At 53.1% G+C, this 17,039-nt stretch overlaps 1 protein-coding gene across 1 annotated transcript; it reads right to left on the reverse strand.

The window, feature by feature from the left end:
• Positions 1-118: 118 nt before the first annotated feature.
• On the reverse strand, positions 119-16,116 carry Ern2 (endoplasmic reticulum to nucleus signaling 2). The gene is made up of 22 exons (XM_048332093.1): positions 15,980-16,116; positions 14,061-14,166; positions 13,205-13,238; positions 12,889-12,961; positions 11,528-11,600; positions 11,279-11,386; positions 10,494-10,595; positions 8,719-8,983; positions 7,725-7,803; positions 7,488-7,635; positions 7,272-7,393; positions 5,694-5,849; positions 5,269-5,428; positions 4,466-4,550; positions 3,546-3,735; positions 3,365-3,464; positions 3,078-3,277; positions 1,768-1,915; positions 1,557-1,684; positions 614-737; positions 459-526; positions 119-369 (listed from the first exon to the last, which is right to left on the reverse strand). The coding sequence occupies exons 1-22, from the start codon at positions 16,067-16,069 to the stop codon at positions 175-177; spliced, it is 2,754 nt and encodes a 917-aa protein (XP_048188050.1). The 5' UTR covers positions 16,070-16,116; the 3' UTR covers positions 119-174.
• Between the last annotated feature and the right edge of the window lie 923 nt (positions 16,117-17,039).

Below are 17,039 nucleotides of genomic sequence, written 5' to 3' on the forward strand. Positions count from 1 at the left end.
TCTCCCCTGCGCCACCTCCCCACCCCCCCCCCATCTGTGCTTGCTAAGGGCCCAGCCTCTAGGGTGGGCCCTGCTTCGGCAGGTGCTGCTGGTCTTGGTGGATGCTGTAGTCAGTCTTGGCTGTCCACCTCTGTGCCTCCCAGCAGCCCCGGGTGCCCCAGTTTCTCCTGGCCTCTAGGGGGGATCCGTGGCCTCTGACATCGGTGGGTAGTAAGGCAGGAAGAGGCTCTCCAGGGCACAGCTCTTCATGGCACAGTGGGTGTGGAGAAGCAGCCTGGGGAAGCGCTGTGTGAAATACTTGACGAAGCTTTCTGGGACGGGGCCTAAGGCCTGCCGCACTGCAGCAGGCAGCTCCCTGTAGTGGTGCTTCTGGGGGGTGGAGGGTGGCAGAGCAGGGAGTCTGGCTTAGTTGTGGCAGGCTCCTCTGGGATCCAGCCTCCCCGCCCCCCAAAATGTACCTTGTTCCTTATGGCACGGAGCAGGTCTCGCACTGATGTCCCTTTATAGGACCGGAACCGTCTCAGATCTGTGGACAAATTGATTGCCCAGAGGAGCCCTTGCGGGGCTCCCTCAGCCCCCCAACCCCCATGCCCACTCCCAGCATGGCCTCTACCTGCCTGCAGTGGGGCCGAGATGTGCTGGTGCCAGTTGTCCCGGACCACCATGTGGCCGCCCGCTTCCAGCGCTGCCACCAGCGGCCCCTGCTCAGGTTCCTTCTCCAGCCAGTCGCTGACGTCCTAGACCCCAGAGGCCCAAGGCCGGGAGTGTGGTATGGCTTTGGGGTGGTTTACAACGATGGGGTCTGGGGGAGATGGCTCTCTCTGCCATGCCTCTGATGAATTCCCTGTTCCCTCCCCCAGCCTGCCAAGAGGGGGTACCCAATCTCCCTTATACCCAGGGAGCAGGCAGAGGCTCAGGCACAGGCTGTCCCTTGCCAAAGGTCACACCACACAGCATGAGTGACAATGCAGGTGGCAAGGAGTGGCCTGTGTTTCCCACCCAGATGGGACTAGGGAAGCTGCAGATAGACCCCACGGTGCCAGGATATGCTATGATGGTGGTGTTGAGCTGTCCACATCCTTGGCTCAGATAAGAAACCTGGCTCGCTGGACACCGGTGGCTCACGCCTGTAGTCCTAGCTACACAGGACACTGAGATCTGAGGATCCTGATTCAATCCAACTAGGGCAGGAAAGTCCAGGAGACTCTTATTTCTCATTAACCACCAGAAAACTAGAAGTGGTGGTGTGGCTCAAGTTGTAGAGCACTAGCCTTGAGCTGAAGAGTTTAGGGACAGCCCCAAGGCACAGAGTTCAAGCCCCATGACCGACAAAAACAAAAGCCTGGCTCCTTGCACCAGGTGGCAACTCTTGTTTATCGCCACTCTTTTTGTGTTTGTGCTAGCTTTGGACCTCAATTCTCAGATCTCAGCATCTTGCATAGCTAGGATTACAGGTGTGGGCCACAAGCCGCCCAACCACTTGTAACTCTTGTTACTCAGGACCGCAACTGGGGACTTGGGGGTGGGGTGAAATCTTCCCAGGATCTCCCTCTGACCTGGAAGAACTGGAGCTGTTTGGCTCTACTCCAAAAGAGAGGGTGGGCCAGCACCTGGGGAGCAGAGGGCCGGGCCTGGGGCAGTGGGCTCAGCATGGCATGCACCAGGTCCAGGGCCAGGACCCCATCTGGAAGGCAGAGGAGTGACTCAGCCTCCCTGGCCTCCCGCCCTTTCCCTCCCTGCTCTTCTGGGTACCCAGCTCTCCCTCACCATGTGTCTTTTCCTCTAGGTGTGACAGACATGGGGCCCCTTTGAGGATGTTGGCTTGGCGGTAGAGACTTCCTCCAAAGGGGTGATTGCCGCAGGAAAGCACATAATAGAACACACAGCCCGCGGAGAAGATGTCCACGGCGCTGGTCTGGGGGGGAGGTGAGATGGATGTGTGGAATCAGTCTAGGGAGTGGGTTCCAACTAGAACTCATCAACAATGCCTCCCTGGGCATCTGGGATCCAGACTCATCCCCCAGCTTCTGGTCTGGGTGTGTGTGTGTGTGTGTACACACACACACATGTACCATTTCTGGGGATTGAACTTGGCCTGGGCGTTGTCCCTGAACTGCTTATGCCCAAGGCTAGCACTCTTCCACTACTTGAGCCACAACTCCCACCTTTCTTGGTTGTTAATTGGATATCAGAATCTCACTGATTTTCCTGCCCAATCTGACTTAGAACCATGATCCTCAAATCTCAGCCTCCCAAGTAGCTAGAATTAGAAACATGAGCCACTATTACTCAGCAAACCCAGAGCTTTGTTTCCCTAATGCTAAAATACCTGCAACTAACTTTAGAAAATGCAGTACAGGCAGCCATCAGTGTATGTAGTCCTTGAGTTTCTAGGCAACTACTTGGAACTTTATTGGGGGGGGGGGATGAGGGTAAAGGAACCAGTACTAGAGCTTGAACTTGGCCTGGGTGCTGGGTTGAACTGCCATCCTTATATTGGATCTTTCTCTTGTCATTGTTAGAGTGGACTGGCTTGGCCTAGTGACTTCTGTTAGTCATCTCTGAGTAACTTGACTTTAATTGACATACACACTGTGGAATTTGTTATCCTGGGGGTCTCTGGGTCATGCTGCCCTGGGTTCTAGCAACATAAGTTCAGTTTGGCTTCTACCACCCCAAGCCCTGCCAATCTGGGCTTAACCCTGCCTCCACATTTAAATCATCTAGGTGCCCTACCTGGCACCATTTCTTTGTGTGTGTGCTGGTCCTGGGGCTTGAACCGGGGCCTAGGTGTTGTCCTGAGCTCTTGCTCAAGGCTAGTGCTCTACCAATTGAGCCACAGTTCCACTTTCAACTTTTTGGTATTAATTGGAGATAAGAGTGCCACAGACTTTCCTGCCCAGGTTGGCTTCAAACTGTGATCCTCAGATCTCCAACTCCTGAGTAGCTGGGATTAGAGGCGTGAGTCATCAGTGCCTGGCTAGCCTCCCTGTACAGGTGGAAAATAGCCTTGGGGAGTGGCTCCCTGCTACCCACATGATGGGACCAGGGCAGGAGGGAGCCCCAGATAGGCTTACTGGGCTGTTGGGAGGCAGGAGCTGCAGGAGCTCGGGTGCCATCCAACCTTCTGTACCAGGAATGCCCGAGCGGAGGCTGAAGCTGTACCGGCCTGCAGGCAGCTTCTTGCAGAGGCCGAAGTCTGAGAGGACCACCCTGCCATGGCCCTGGCTGTCAGGCCCCGCAATGAGAATGTTGCCCGGCTTCAGGTCACGGTGCACTGTGGAGGAAGAGCAGAGAGAGTGAACTGTCCCTGGTAGAGGGGGCAGGGAGGGAGGCAGGGAAGCCGGGGCAGGGCAGTGGGTACCTATGTGCAGGGAATGAAGATGGGCCAGGCCAGACATCATCTGCTGAAGTACCACCTCGGGCTCCAGACCCCAGTGGGCCGGGCTGGCTCTCTCCACGTACTGGGGAGCAGTCAAGGGTGGAACGTTGGCCTTTGGTCCAGGGCCTGGCTTCCCGTCCCTCACCCCAGAGTCCTCACTGACCTCCTGCAAGGAGGCCTGGCAGAGCTCCAGGGCGATGTAGTGGAACTGGGGCCCCCGCTCTGTGCAGAAGTAGCGAAGGACATTGGGGTGGCTGTCAGACTCCTGAAGTAGCTGGACTTCTCGTTGAACCAGGCTAAAGCATTCTCGAAGGAGTCGCTTCACAGCCACGGCACGCCCCTCAAACTTCCCCCTGGAGGAGAGACAGGGATGGGGACCCAGAGAGGCGATAAAAGATGGAGTCAGACCATGAATGGCTCACACCTATCATCCTAGCGACTCAGCCAGCTGAGACCTGAGGATTGTAGTTTGCAGCCAGCCCAGGGTGGAAAGTCTGGTCCTTGGGCTTAAACTCAGGGCCTGGGCAGGCACTGTATCTGAGCTGCTTTTGCTCAAGGCTGGCGCTCTACCACTTCAGTCACAGCTCCACTTCCAGCTTTTTCTATTTTATGTAATACGAGGAATCGAACCCAGGGCTTCATGCATGCTAGGCAAGCATGCTACCACTAAGCCACATTCCTAGCCTCTCTCCCACTTTCTCTACCACAGCTTCACTTCAGGCTTTTTTTTTATTATTATTATTAGTGGAGATAAAATTCTCACATTCTTTCCTGTCTGGGTTGGCTTCAAACCACAATCCTCAGGTCTGTGTGTATCTAGGATTACAGGTGTAAACCACCAGTGCCCAGCAAGTCTGAGCCTTATACACTTAACCAGCAAAAAAATAAGTAGAGGTGTGGCTCAAATGGTACAGCACCAGCCTGGAATGGAAAACGCTCAGGGACAGCACCCAGGCTCTTGAGCTCAAGCCTCAGTACCAGCACAGAAAGGTGGGAACTGGTGAACAAGAGGGTCAACTAGTTTCTAGTTTGGAACCTAAAAGAATAATTGCCTAAGGGGTGGTGGCCAGGACTGTCACTCACCGGAAAACAAAAGTCCCGCCTGCTCCACGCCCCAGGACATCCTGAGGGCTGAAAGAAATCTTTCCCACCACAGTGATCTGCTCCCCTAGAAGACAGCATGGTGACAGTGTTCCAGCTCATTCCTACCTCTGCCAGCCAGACCCACCCTCACTTTGACCCCCGTCCTCTGGATTTCCACCCTTCTATGCCCAGCCTGGTCTCCTAGGTGAGAGGGAGGCCCAAGGAAATGGAGTGGCTCCCTAGTTCTGATGCCTGGTGCAACCTGCACCCAGGATGTGTGTATAGGTGAGTTACCAAGACACGATGGTTTTCTCACATGTAAAGCAGGAGAATGTCTACATTGCATTCATGGGAGGATTCATGAATACATGGTTCATTACCCCACGCCCACCCTTGTAACTGAATCACTTTGAGGCTGCACACAGCAAGCTGACTGGAAGCTGGTGGCTCACACGTGTCATCTTGCCTACTTGGGAGGCAGATAAGGAGGATTATGGTCCAGGTTGATCTGGGCACAAAGCAGGCCCTATATCAAAATAACCACAGTAGCTGGGGACTGGTGGCTCATGCCTGTACATGTAGCTACTCAGGAGACAGATCTGGGATCAAGGTTCAAAGCCATCTCAGGCAGGAAAGTCTGTGAGATTCTTATCTCTAGTTAACAAGCAAAATGCTGGAAGAGGACCTGTGGCTCAACTGGTATAGTGCTAGCTTTGAGCAAAAAAGTTCAGAGACAATGTCTAGGCCCTAAGTTCAAGCCCCTGTTTTGGCACAAAAACAAAACAAAATTACAATGAGCTCACCATCAGGGTTGGAGGATGTCGGGACTTGCTCTGAGGGGGCTTGGAGCTGCTTCTGGCCCTGCGATGTGGTCCCAGAGGCCTGGGCCTGAGCATCTGAGATGTCAGGAGGGCCTACAGGTGCTGAAGGCGTCTGGGGCTGCTTCTCCACCAGCTGTTGCTGCTGCCACCATGCAAAGGCAGGAGAGTCCCACTTCTGCCAGGCTTGCCCATCGATGGGCCCCACACCTGTGCCTGTGACCTCACCCTGGGGCCTGAACTTACAGAGCACAGGAGCCAGAGCCTGGGTGGGGGTGGGGCTCAGGAAAGGCAGGGAGGGGGGCAGTCAGAGCAGGTGGGAGAAAGACTTGCTAACTGGTTTCTGAGAATGAAGTGGAGTTCTAGCCTATAGGCCCCACCAGGGGGTCCTGAGCTCAGGCATGGCTTACCTGCCTGATCAGGAGGAGAAGCCAGCCTCCTAGGAGGACCACAGTGAGCACGGCGGTCAGCAGGTCTTGGGAAGCCAGTCCTGGAGAGGAATCTGGGCTGTTCTCTTCAGGATGCAGCTCCCGCTCCCAAGGCTCCTCCTGGTTCAGGCTCAAGAGCTGGGGACAAAGACATCCACTCTGGGCTTTCCCTCCCACCATGGATCCCCCCCTGCCACCCAGTTCTTTATCACCCAGTCTAGGGTGGGACTTGGCAGGGAGGAGTGGAGAGGGAAGGGGAGGGTCGGGGAGGGTCTGCACTGGGTCTCCATGGTGTTGAAACATGGCTGGGTGGGTGGAGTGCCAAATCTAGCAAAGAGTCACATCTCTTTGGATAGTATTAGAAGCACAGATGTTCCATAACAACAACAATAATAATACAGGTCTCCAACTCCAACAATTCAGAATTTGGCGGATCTAGAGTGGACTTCCAGGTAGTTCTCATGAATAATCAGGCATAATAATAATAAGACATAGCTGTTCATTTGTGTGTGTGTGTGAGAGAGAGAGAGAGAGAGAGAACTTGGCCTTGAACTCAGAGCTCAAGCTCTCACTTGGCTTTTTCACTGAAGGCTGGCACTCTGCCATTTGAGCCACAGCTCCACTTGCAGATTTGCAGCAGGTTCATTGGAGATAAGAGTCTCCAGGACTTTTCTGCATGGACTGGCTTCGAACCTCAGTCCTCAGATCTCAGCCTCCTGAGATCTGAGTAGCTAGAATTACAGGCATACATCATTAGCCCCCAGCTACAATTCTTCCTTCTAACCTTGAACTATTTACTGTACCAGTGTTTCTTATCCATCCCTCTCCCAGGAAAGCATATCTGGATAGTTTTTGTTTTAAATTTCTCCCTTGATAAATATTTTACAATGTTTACACTGACAAAGAATAAAGAAAAGAGCCACTAGGTAGATAGCCAAGATCTTTTTTTTATTTTTTAAGGTAGGGAGCCTGAACTCAGGTCCCTGAGCTTTTATGCATGAGTTTACCACTCTACCACTTTGAGCCATGGCTCCACTTCCGGTTTTCTGGTGGTTAGTTGGAGCTAACAGTCTCATGGACTTTCCTGCCTGGGCTGGCTTTGAACTGTAATCCTCAGATCTCAGCCTCCTGAGTAGTGAGGATTACAGGTGTGAGGCACCAGCACCTGGCTCCAAGATCAGTTTTTGGTATTTCTAAAACTTTGGACAGGGCTGGGGATATGGTCTAGTGGCAAGAGTGCTTGCCTCGTATACATGAGGCCCTGGGTTCAATTCCCCAGCACCACATATATAGAAAAAGGCCAGAAGTGGCGCTGTGGCTCAAGTGGCAGAGTACTAGCCTTGAGCAAAAAGAAGCCAGGGACAGTGCTCAGGCCCTGAGTCCAAGCCCCAGGACTGGCCAAAAAACAAAAACAATAAAAACTTTGGACAGTCACAAGCACAAAGTATTTGTCATCTGAGAACTGATGGGAGTTCAAGTGACTCACCAAGGTTGGAGAGCTGCCCCTCCTACCCCCAAGCAAGGCTCCTCCCCCATGCCCTTTGACCTCATGGCACTGACCCGCAAGAAGAGAGCTGGTGTTTGGCTTTTCTCTGGGGGTCTTGTCTCAGCAGTCCTACTCCTTGAGGATGGTCGGACCCTCAGCATGGTGGTATGCAGCACTGGGGGAGGCTCATGGTGTCCTTAATGGCAAGGACAAAAATGAGAGAGTGGACAGTGACTTCAGCATTCCAATTCAGAAACTGGGCTCCCAGAGCCTGGGTCTCAGGACCTCACCAATGAGCAGCCACTGACTAGGGAGGGCCACACTGCCCGAGGGGTATCTGACCGCCGTGCTGGGTAAGCCCTCTCTCTCCCCTGAGACTTGGAGTGTCACCTCGTCCGTGGTGGGGCCATCTGCGGTGGCCAGGGTCAGTCCACGAGGCTGGGGCAGAAGATGGACAACCGTGAGTGACGGGGGCCTCTCTGCCATGCCACCCCCTCTTTCCAGGCCATTCAGAGCCCCTGACTCACCACTAGGGCCACGCCCGTGTGGACCAGTGCTTTTGAAACATAAAAACCAGCTTCATTTTTCCCCACATACAGTGTCATCCTGATGGAGAGAAGAGAGAAGGATGAGTGATGATGGGGGATGTGGTGGTAATAATTTGATACCTGGTGCCCTTCCATAATCTTCCATGTTGATTTTGGGCTTGGTCAGGTGACTTGCCCTAGCCAATGAGACAGTAGCAAATTTGCTCACCACATGAGAAAGCCGGGGTTCTCCTAAGACATCGGAGACTTTATGGCATAGCCACGAGTTCAGGTTTGGTCACGTACCACCTATCCCACTGGGGCCATTCTAGATGGTCATCTCTACCAAATCAGCAACTAATTGAATTTAGAAACATAATCCTCCTCCTCCTCTTCCTTCTTCCTTCTTTTATGCAGAACTGAGGCTTGAGTAAGCCTTGTGCTGTCCCTTAGTTTCTTCACTCAAGGCTGGAGGTGTACTACTTGAGTCATACCTCCACTTCTAGCTTTTGGCAGTTAATTGGAGATAAGAGTCTCATGTGGATTTTCCTGCCTGGGCTGGCTTTGAACCATGATTCTCAGATCTCAGCCTCCTAACTAGCTAGGATTTACAGGTGTAAGCCATCTGCCGCCTAGACTTGGAAGATTCCAGAGCCCAGTGAGTGGCTGGCGCATAGTAAGGGCTCAGCTAATATGGGTGGAGCTGACTGAATGATGGACAACTCCTGACTTCCCAGCCTATCTGGTACTACAGGATGGACGCGCTAGAGTAGTCAGTGCTATAAGGAGAGGTGACATTTAAGAATTTTATTTGCTCTCTCTCTCTCTCTCTCTCTCTCTCTGTTTGTTACTGGGGTTTGAACACAGGGTGTCACACTTGCTAGACAGGTGCTCTACCATTTGAGCAATAACTCCACCCCCCCTTTTTTTTCTTGCCAGTCCTGGGGCTTCCGCCAATCCCCCCCCCCCCCAGGCCCCACATGTGGATACCTACAGAAGCTGAGTGTCCAAGACAGAGAAGTGGGTATCTGTGTCCGGGGGGCCTGAGGCGGGCAGTTGGATGTGGCCCCAGCGGAGGGCAAGGAAGTGCAGGGTGTCTCGAGCCAGGGTGAGATGTGGGAGCTGGCGCAGGCTGTCCTGTTGCCAAGTGTAGATGCCTGTCACGGGCACGCCCAAGTCCTGTGTCCACAGCACTGCCCCACTTCCGGGGGCCACAGTCAGCAGCAGGCCCACCCCGCAGGATGCCAGGTGGCTCATGTCTGCCAAGAAACAGGGCTGGGGAGGTGTCAGGCAGCTCTCAGGGGTGGTGTCAGAGCTGGGGGTGGGGATGGTCAAGTGAGGTCATGATGAATACAAGGGCTTTCCCATAGCCTTAGGCTGTGGGAATCCAGCCAATCAGGCTGAGTCACCCCAGGTTGTGGGTCACCTGAGTGTGAAAGGACCAGCCATGGCCTCTAGAGGTGTCATTGTGATGTCTCTGGATCCCTGCTTGAGGCTCAGGCTGAATTGCCAGAGCCAAAGTGTATGTGTGTGCATGTGTGTGTACACAATATGGGGGCTTGAATCCAGGGCCTCCCTCTTTTGCTTGGATCTTTGGCTCAACGGCAGTGCTCTACCACCCAAGCCACACTTCCACTTCCAGCCCTTTTTTTGGGGTGCTTGTCCTGGGGCTTGAACTCAGGGCCTGGGTGCTGTCCCTGAGCTTCTTCTGCTCAAGACTAGTGCTTTACTACTTGAGCCACAGCTCCACTTCCAGCTTTTTGGTGAGTCATTGGAAATAAGAGTCTCCTGGACTTTCCTGCCCAGGCTGGCTGTGAACTGCAATCCTCAGATCTCAGTCTCTTTGAGTAGTTAGGATGACAGGTGTGAGCCACTGGTGCCAGGCTCACTTCCAGGTTTTTGCTGGCTAACTGGAATTAAGAGTCTCTCAGAAGGGGTGACATTATCTAAGAGTAGACATTATCTACTCTTTATCTGACTTATGTAAATGTAACCTCTCTATACATCATCGTTATAATAACAATAAAACATTTTTTTAAAAAAGAATTTCTCCAGGCTGGGAAGGTGGCTTAGTGCTTGCCTTGCATGAATGAAGCCCTGGGTTTGATTCCTCAGCATCACATACACAGAAAAAGCTGTAAGTGGCGCTGTGGCTCAAGAGGTAGAATGCTAACCTTGAGCAAAAGAAGCTCAGGGACAGTGCTCAGGCCCTGTGTTCAAGCAAATCAATTAAATAAAAATAAAGAGTTTCTCAAATTTGTCTGCCTGGGCTGGCTTTGATCCTTGACCCTCAGGATCTCAAGCTCCTGAGTAGCCGGGATTACAAGTGTGAGCCACCAGTGCCCGACTGGAGCCAAGACTTATGGGGATCCTTAGGTGCATTTGTGAAATCTAAGATGGTGTAGATAAGTCACTTGGAAAGGTCCCTTAAGGCCAGGTACACAGGTTACTCAGCCTGTCAGAGTAACTATAGGAGCTGTGGAGGTTGCTCAGGATGAGTGGGAGTTGTTTGGGGGTATCTCAGGATGTGGAGGGGGGTCACCCACCCAAGATCATGATGGGAGGGGTCACCTGGAGTATGGAGGGGTCAGGACACTGCAGGGAAAGGAGGTCAGCCTGGTGTTGGGAGTCACCTGGCAGAGGGGTGTCATGTGACGGGGTGGGGTCTAGATGGATGAGGGCGGGCCTTGGCTGTGGATGGTGCTCAGGGCCGCCTGGGTGGGGGGCCTTGCTCCCAGGTGGGGACCAGAGGAAGAAGGTGGCACTCACACTTCCCAGGTGGGTCATCCACGGGGAGTGCCGAGTAGCGGCGGTAGGTGGTATTCCAGCGCAGGGCAGGGGCTCTGGGGTCGTGCATGGTGACGGTGTATTCTGGGGGATCCCCAGAAGCAAGGTCATTTGGGGCTCTTCCCCCATCCCCCCCACTGCCCCCAAGAATCATTCACCCACATAGTGGGGATGGGTCCTTCCTAGCACCCAGCCTGGAGGCCTGCTGACCATCACAATGGCAGAGGCCAGGCCTGCCCCCTACTCCTCTCCTTTTGTTGTTGTTCGGTGTGAGCCTTGATCTCGGGCCTGGGCACTGTCCCTGAACTCTTCTGCCCCCAGTGCTTGGCTACCCCAGCCTGTTTGTTCAGTGCTTGACAGCTCTGGACTCCACTTGAAGAGCCATCACTAGCCCTGAGCAGAGAAAAGGTGAAGGTGCCAGGGGCTCACACCTATAGACCTAGCTACTCAGGAGGCCATGATCTGGGGACTGCTGTTCAAAGCCAGCTCAGGCTGCAAAGTCTAATTAACCACAAAAAAGCTGGAAGTGGAGCTGTGGCTCAAGTAGCAGAGTGCCAGCCTTGAGCCAAAAAAAAAAAAAAAAAAGCTCAGGGACAGCGCCTAGGTGCTGAGTTCAAGTCCCAGGATCAGGATCAGTATACACACACACAGACACACACACACACACATTCACACGCATGCACGTATGTGCACACACACACACACACACACACACACACTAGCTAGGGACCACCTGGAACTTGGGGAGCATCCTGGGAGGTACTCACGTGTCCAGCCGATGTAAAGGCGGGGGGTGGAGACACCCTCTGTGGTCAGCGTCATCTGCGTCTCCCCAGACTCAGGGTCTACCACAAACCAGGCGTCCTGCTTCCGGCCTGTACAGGAGGAAAGTCTGCCAGTCTGCAAGATGGCATGGAGAGGTCACAGGTCCTGTTGCCCCCCGGCTGGCAAGGCAGGACCCAGGTAACCGTCTCTGTGGTTTAGGCCTGGATCCCACAGACTGGAGAGAGGCTCACCTGTGTAGAAGACCCCGTCGGAGCTGCGGCAGGGAGAGGCATGAACCAGTTCTGGGATGGTGAATGGAAGTTTCTAAGGGGAGGGAGCAGGCCCAGGAAGGAGTCAAAGCAGAGCAGAAACACACACACCAGTGTTCCTTGGGAACGCACAGGGTTATTTCCATTTTCCAAGTAAGGAACCTGGAGCTCAGAGAGGCTAAGTAACTCAGCTAATGTCACTACTTCCAGCCTTTTCTGTGTATGTGCTGCTGAGGAAACCGAGGGTTTCATGCATGCTAGGCAAGCACTGTACAGCTAAGCCACATTCCAAGCCCAGAGGATCACAGTTTGAAGCTTAGTTAGGGCAGAAAAGTCTGTGAGACTCTGATCTACAATTAATTAGCACAAAAGGAAAAAAAAAGCCAGAACGTGGAGGTGTGGCTCATGTGGTGTAGTGCCAGCCTGGAGTGGAAAAGCCAAGCAAGAGAGCGAGGCTCTGAGTTGAAGTCCCAGAACTAAGCAAAAATCAAAACCAAAACAAAACCTGTCAATGTCCACAAAAGACCCAGACAAGACGGAAAGATGAGGGGCTGTTCCTGGATCCAGGGGGCCTGGCTGGGTGCTATAAGTGGCGATGCGGCCCTCCTCATGCTTTTCCACCCTGTGCTCTTCTGGGAGTCAGGTCTGCCAGGGCTTTGTGATGGGGGCCACTGTTGGGTTCTGATCACAGGGGCAGGTTGGGGGCAGGGTCTAGATGCTCTGGTGTCAGCCAAAGAGCATCCAGCTTTCACTGATCTCGTATTATTTATTTACTTTTGTCCCAGTCCTGGGGCTTCAACTCAGGGCCTGCGTGCTGTCTCTGAGCTTTTTTTTTTTTCTCAAGACTTGAGCCATAGCTCCACTTCCGGCATTTCTGGTGATTAATTGGATAAGTGTCTCATTAACTTTCCTTTCTGGGCTGGCTTTGAACCTTGATCATCAGATCTCAGCCTCCTGAGGAGCCAGGATGACATGCCTGAACCACTGGCACCTGGACAAATTCTTTGGATTTTTGAGCCTTGGAGGTTGGGGACAACTTGTTATGTAGCAGAAACTGGGTGACACATAAGTTTCCCCTTCACACCCCTCAGAGTCCTGGAGAAACTATATCCCTTGCAGTCCCTTCAGAGGCCTTCTTCACAGACCCAGCCAGACACTGCTCCCCACTTTCAACAGAGACCCCTATGGGCCTCTAACAGACATCTCTCCCTCCATGCCCCACAGCCTTGACTTACATTTCTGCAAAACACCCCACTCTGCCTATATTGGTCCTTGCTGCCCCTTGGACTCTGGTGCAGGGAGGCCTGGCCTTCATCCACCCCACAGCATTATGGGAAACACACCATTAACCCCTGCTGCTTCTGGCTTCCCAAGATGTACAGGCTGCCATCTGCTGGGTCAGAGAGAAAGGCCGTTCTGTGGGGAGAGAAGAGCACAGAGAAGATGGGGTATGTGCCCCTGGCCTCATTGGGTCCCCACCGTTCCATCCTCTCAGCTACCTAAACCTATCATAGACAGCTTAGAGCAGTAAGATCCCATCCTGTAGTGCATCTGCATGGATCTCTTCTCTTACCTCCAATATGCCCCCTCAACTTTCCAGATGACTCTCCAATCTCCAGCTGCTCCCTCCCCCTAAAAGTCTCCTCTGAGTTCACTTACTCTGTGACATACATGGGTCCTTGGATGATGGAATCTGCAGGGAACATGGACACAGAGAGTGAGTCCCTTCTAGACTCTCACTGAGTGTTTTTGCCTTGTGGCAGACCCCAGCCCCTCCCACCCCCTGCCACGTGACAAAGATTCAGTCATCCTTCTTAAGAGGTAGGGTCATCAATTACCCTTTGCCCCATTTTACAGGTAAAGGCAATAAGGCTCAGAGAGGTAAAATGGTTTGCCCAAGGCCACACAGCTGGTAAAGCTGCCCACAGGCACTGGCTTGTTGGTTTCCAGCGCCTATGTTGTTACCTGACAAACACACATTTACCCCTCCTCCTTTCACCAAACTAGAGACTGGAGGAGAGAGAACCAGCCATTCCTCACTTGCCATCTTTTTTGAAAATTTTATTTATTTATTTATTTATTTGCCAGTCCTGGGCCTTGGACTCAGGGCCTGAGCACTGTCCCTGGCTTCCTTTTGCTCAAGGCCAGCACTCTGCCACTCGAGCCACAGCGCCGCTTCTGGCCATTTTCCATATATGTGGTGCTGGGGAATTGAACCCAGGGCTTCATACATACAAGGCAAGCTCTCTTGCCACTAGGCCATACTCCTCCCAGCCCCTGCCATCTTTTTTTTTTTTTTTCTGCCTGTCCTGGGTCTTGAACTCATGGCTTGGGCACTGTCCCTGAGCCTCTCTTTGCTCAAGGCTAGCACTCTGCCAACTTGAGCCAAAGCACCACTTCTGGCTTTTTTTTTTTTTTTTTAATATATATGTGATGCTGAGGAATCGAACCTGGGGCTTCATGCATGCTAAGCAAGCACTTCACCGCTAAGCCACCTTCCCAGCCCCTCACTCACCATCTTTCAGCGTCCACATCAAGTCCCCCGTCTGTTTGCTCAGTGCATGGAGACTTCCATCCAAAGTGGACACGAGCAGGAGGTTCTCTGGCCTGAGGGTCTGGACCTGGAGTGGTTATTGACATCAGCTGTGGGTTGGGGAGCATTCTGCCCTGCCCTAGGCAGGCCTGACTGTGGCCCCTCTCCTCCCAGAATGAAGATCAGACATTGCTGGCCCCACCCACCATCATCTTGAAGTTTCCTGAGAGGATGTTACAGGGGAGAGCTGGAGGGTCTAGGGTGCTGTAGACCCCACACTTTCTAAATTGTCATTGCCTTGCAGGCTAAGTTGAAGGGAGGGAGACTGAGGCTAAGGAAGGTCAAGAAATTGGCCCAAAGTCACAGAGATCATAAATGACCCAGCTAAGACCATTTCTCTAACTCCTAGTCTCTTCCCCGCTTGCCTCTTTCTGGATGACCCTTTCTCTCTCTCCAAACTGGCTCTGTGGCTTCTGCTGCCAGGTTCCCCTGGCACCCCTGAGCCACAGCTGGGGGGGGGTGGCACAGGAAGGAAAAGGGAGAAAGGGAGGGAGACTGGGCTTTCCTCACATCTGGCCCCTGCTGGGCCAACTCACCAACTTGGGCCTCTCCTTGAGCAAACAGGGCGAGGCTGAGCTCACAGCAGGAACCCTGATATCCGGGTGGCTAGCTGCCCCCCTACAGAGGCCACATCCTGCTTTGGGACCCTCACATTTAGGGCTGAGCCAAGGGTGGTTGGCGAGAGCCATGGTGCCAACTTCTAGGCCCTTCTCTTTTCTGAGACTCAGCTTTTCCATTTGTGACAGGGCAGGTAAGAGGCAGGGCTTGGCAGAGAAGAGATTGCTGACTGGCTGCCTCACACACGGCTTTGGTTTTGAGCATCAAGGCTGACATTTTTATATTTAATTAACTGTCTTTTAAAAATTGTTTAAGATTTAGTTACTTTTTTTTTTTTTTTACCAGATTGTTCTAATGGTTCTCGTTTCTCATTGTCTGGAAATACTTAGTACTTGGTCACCCTGGATGAGGTTGGAGTGGCCGGGAGGGGCTTGGTGGACCCCTAGCTCTCCCACCAGTCCTTGAGTTCCTGGGGGTTCTAGACTGGCCATCCATGCTGTGGGCTGGCCGACTTCTGTCACTCAGCTTGCCTTTCCTGTAAGTTTGGTCTGGTCTGAGCCTGGGTTGAACTGGATTCCCATACTTGACGGTCGTTTATCCCAGAGCTTCTGAACTTGGGGTGGGGGGCGTCCCCTCGTGAGGGGGCGATGCATTTTTCCACAGATGATCCTTAAGTTGGTTTTACTTTTTAAGGTGAGCAAATGCAACCATTCTATTCATTGTATATTATGCAAAACATGAACTACGCAATGAGGATGGGGATGGGAGGTGGGAAATAGAGGAAAATGATGGAAGGGGGGAGGGGACATTGATCAAGATGTATTGTACCTATAACCTGATTTATGGAATTGCAACCTCTTTATATATAAATATTTGGCTGTAATGGGGGTTGAACTCAGGAACTCCCTTTTGCTCTACCAAATAAGCAACACTCCGAGCTAATTCGATCATATTTTTAAAGGAAGTTGCCCCCCCCCCCGACATTTTAAGAGGCCAGAGTTTACCACCAGGGTGCTCCTCCTGCCCCAGCTACTGCAGAGGAGGTGGCTGCTCTGTCTACGTGCTCCTATCTACGCCATCCTCCCAATCTTGACTTTCCAGGAGACAACCCCGAGCAACCCTGGGGCCAGGGGAGGGGGGCTGGGAGGGAGGCTGGGAGGGAGAGGCGCCCCCACTGGCTGTCTGCACCCTTGTCCAGCAGCTTGCCCCAGGCCCCTGTGCCTGGCTGACGCGATGGATCCGGAGGACCCCTCCCCCCCACCCCCAGGACCCCCAGCTCTCACCTGCGTTGCCAGTATCCCCAGCAGCGCTGTGATCTGGAGCCAGAGCCTGCCTGCGGTCCACAGCTGCGCCCCCGGAGTTGCGGTCCCCATGGCGCCGCGGGCACTGGCACCTGGCAGGCCAGGTGTGTCTTGCGCCACCTGGGGACCGCGCGACCCCGCCCCGACAGGGAGGTGATCCCGCCCCGGACTGCCCCGGAGACTTGGGTGGAACCCCAGGCTAGTGGGGTTCCCGCCCTTCCCATCACATACACCCTCCATCCCTGCCACCCTGTCTGCCCAGGGCTGGCTCGGGGCCATGCTGGGGAAAGGATGGACTGTGGGTTCCTCTGCTTGGATAATTCAGACCTCAGGGAGCCCAGCTTTCTGAAGAATGCTGGCTCATTCGTTTTTGTTTTTGTTTTTTCCTTCATTCTGATATAAAGTACCTCCTGCCTAAAGCAGACACAAATAACTCGAGCCTGTCATCCTAGCTACTCAGAAGGCTGAGATGTGAGGATCCCTGGTTTAAAATCAGCCTGGGCAGAAAAGTCCAGAAGACTCATCTCTGATTAACCACCAAAAAGGCAGAAGTGGAGCTGTGGTTCAAGTGGTAGAGCCACCAGCCTTGAGCTTTTTCTGCTAAGGGAGAGTGAGAGGTCCCTAGTTCAAGCCTCAGTATGGCACAAAACAAACCAACTGATCCCAGTTGATCTGACAGTTATGCAGCCTGGCCCTGCCCCTTTGCTGCCTTTTCTTTGTCATCCAGGCTCCTCCTAGTGCCACTCACCCAGTGGCTGAGGACTTGATAGCTGGCCCATAGCTTTCATCTGTATCTCAAATACTGTCACTAACAATGTAGTGGCCACTGGAACTGCCCAGCACTGCATGGCTGAGCCCTGGACTTTGCCACATTCAAATGCATCACCCTTTTGTCCCTGATCGTATTGTCCTGTCCTTTCAGCTGTTTGACTCCTTCATCCATCTTACATTTTTACACGCCTCCAACTCTCAGCATCTGAAGGACAGTACAGGGAAAGAGACAAATAAGAATGGGGTTTCAGCCAGGTGCCAGTGACTCAAG

This window comes from Perognathus longimembris, chromosome 23, assembly GCF_023159225.1.
Source record: "Perognathus longimembris pacificus isolate PPM17 chromosome 23, ASM2315922v1, whole genome shotgun sequence".
In the NCBI taxonomy this organism is placed as follows: domain Eukaryota; kingdom Metazoa; phylum Chordata; class Mammalia; order Rodentia; family Heteromyidae; genus Perognathus; species Perognathus longimembris.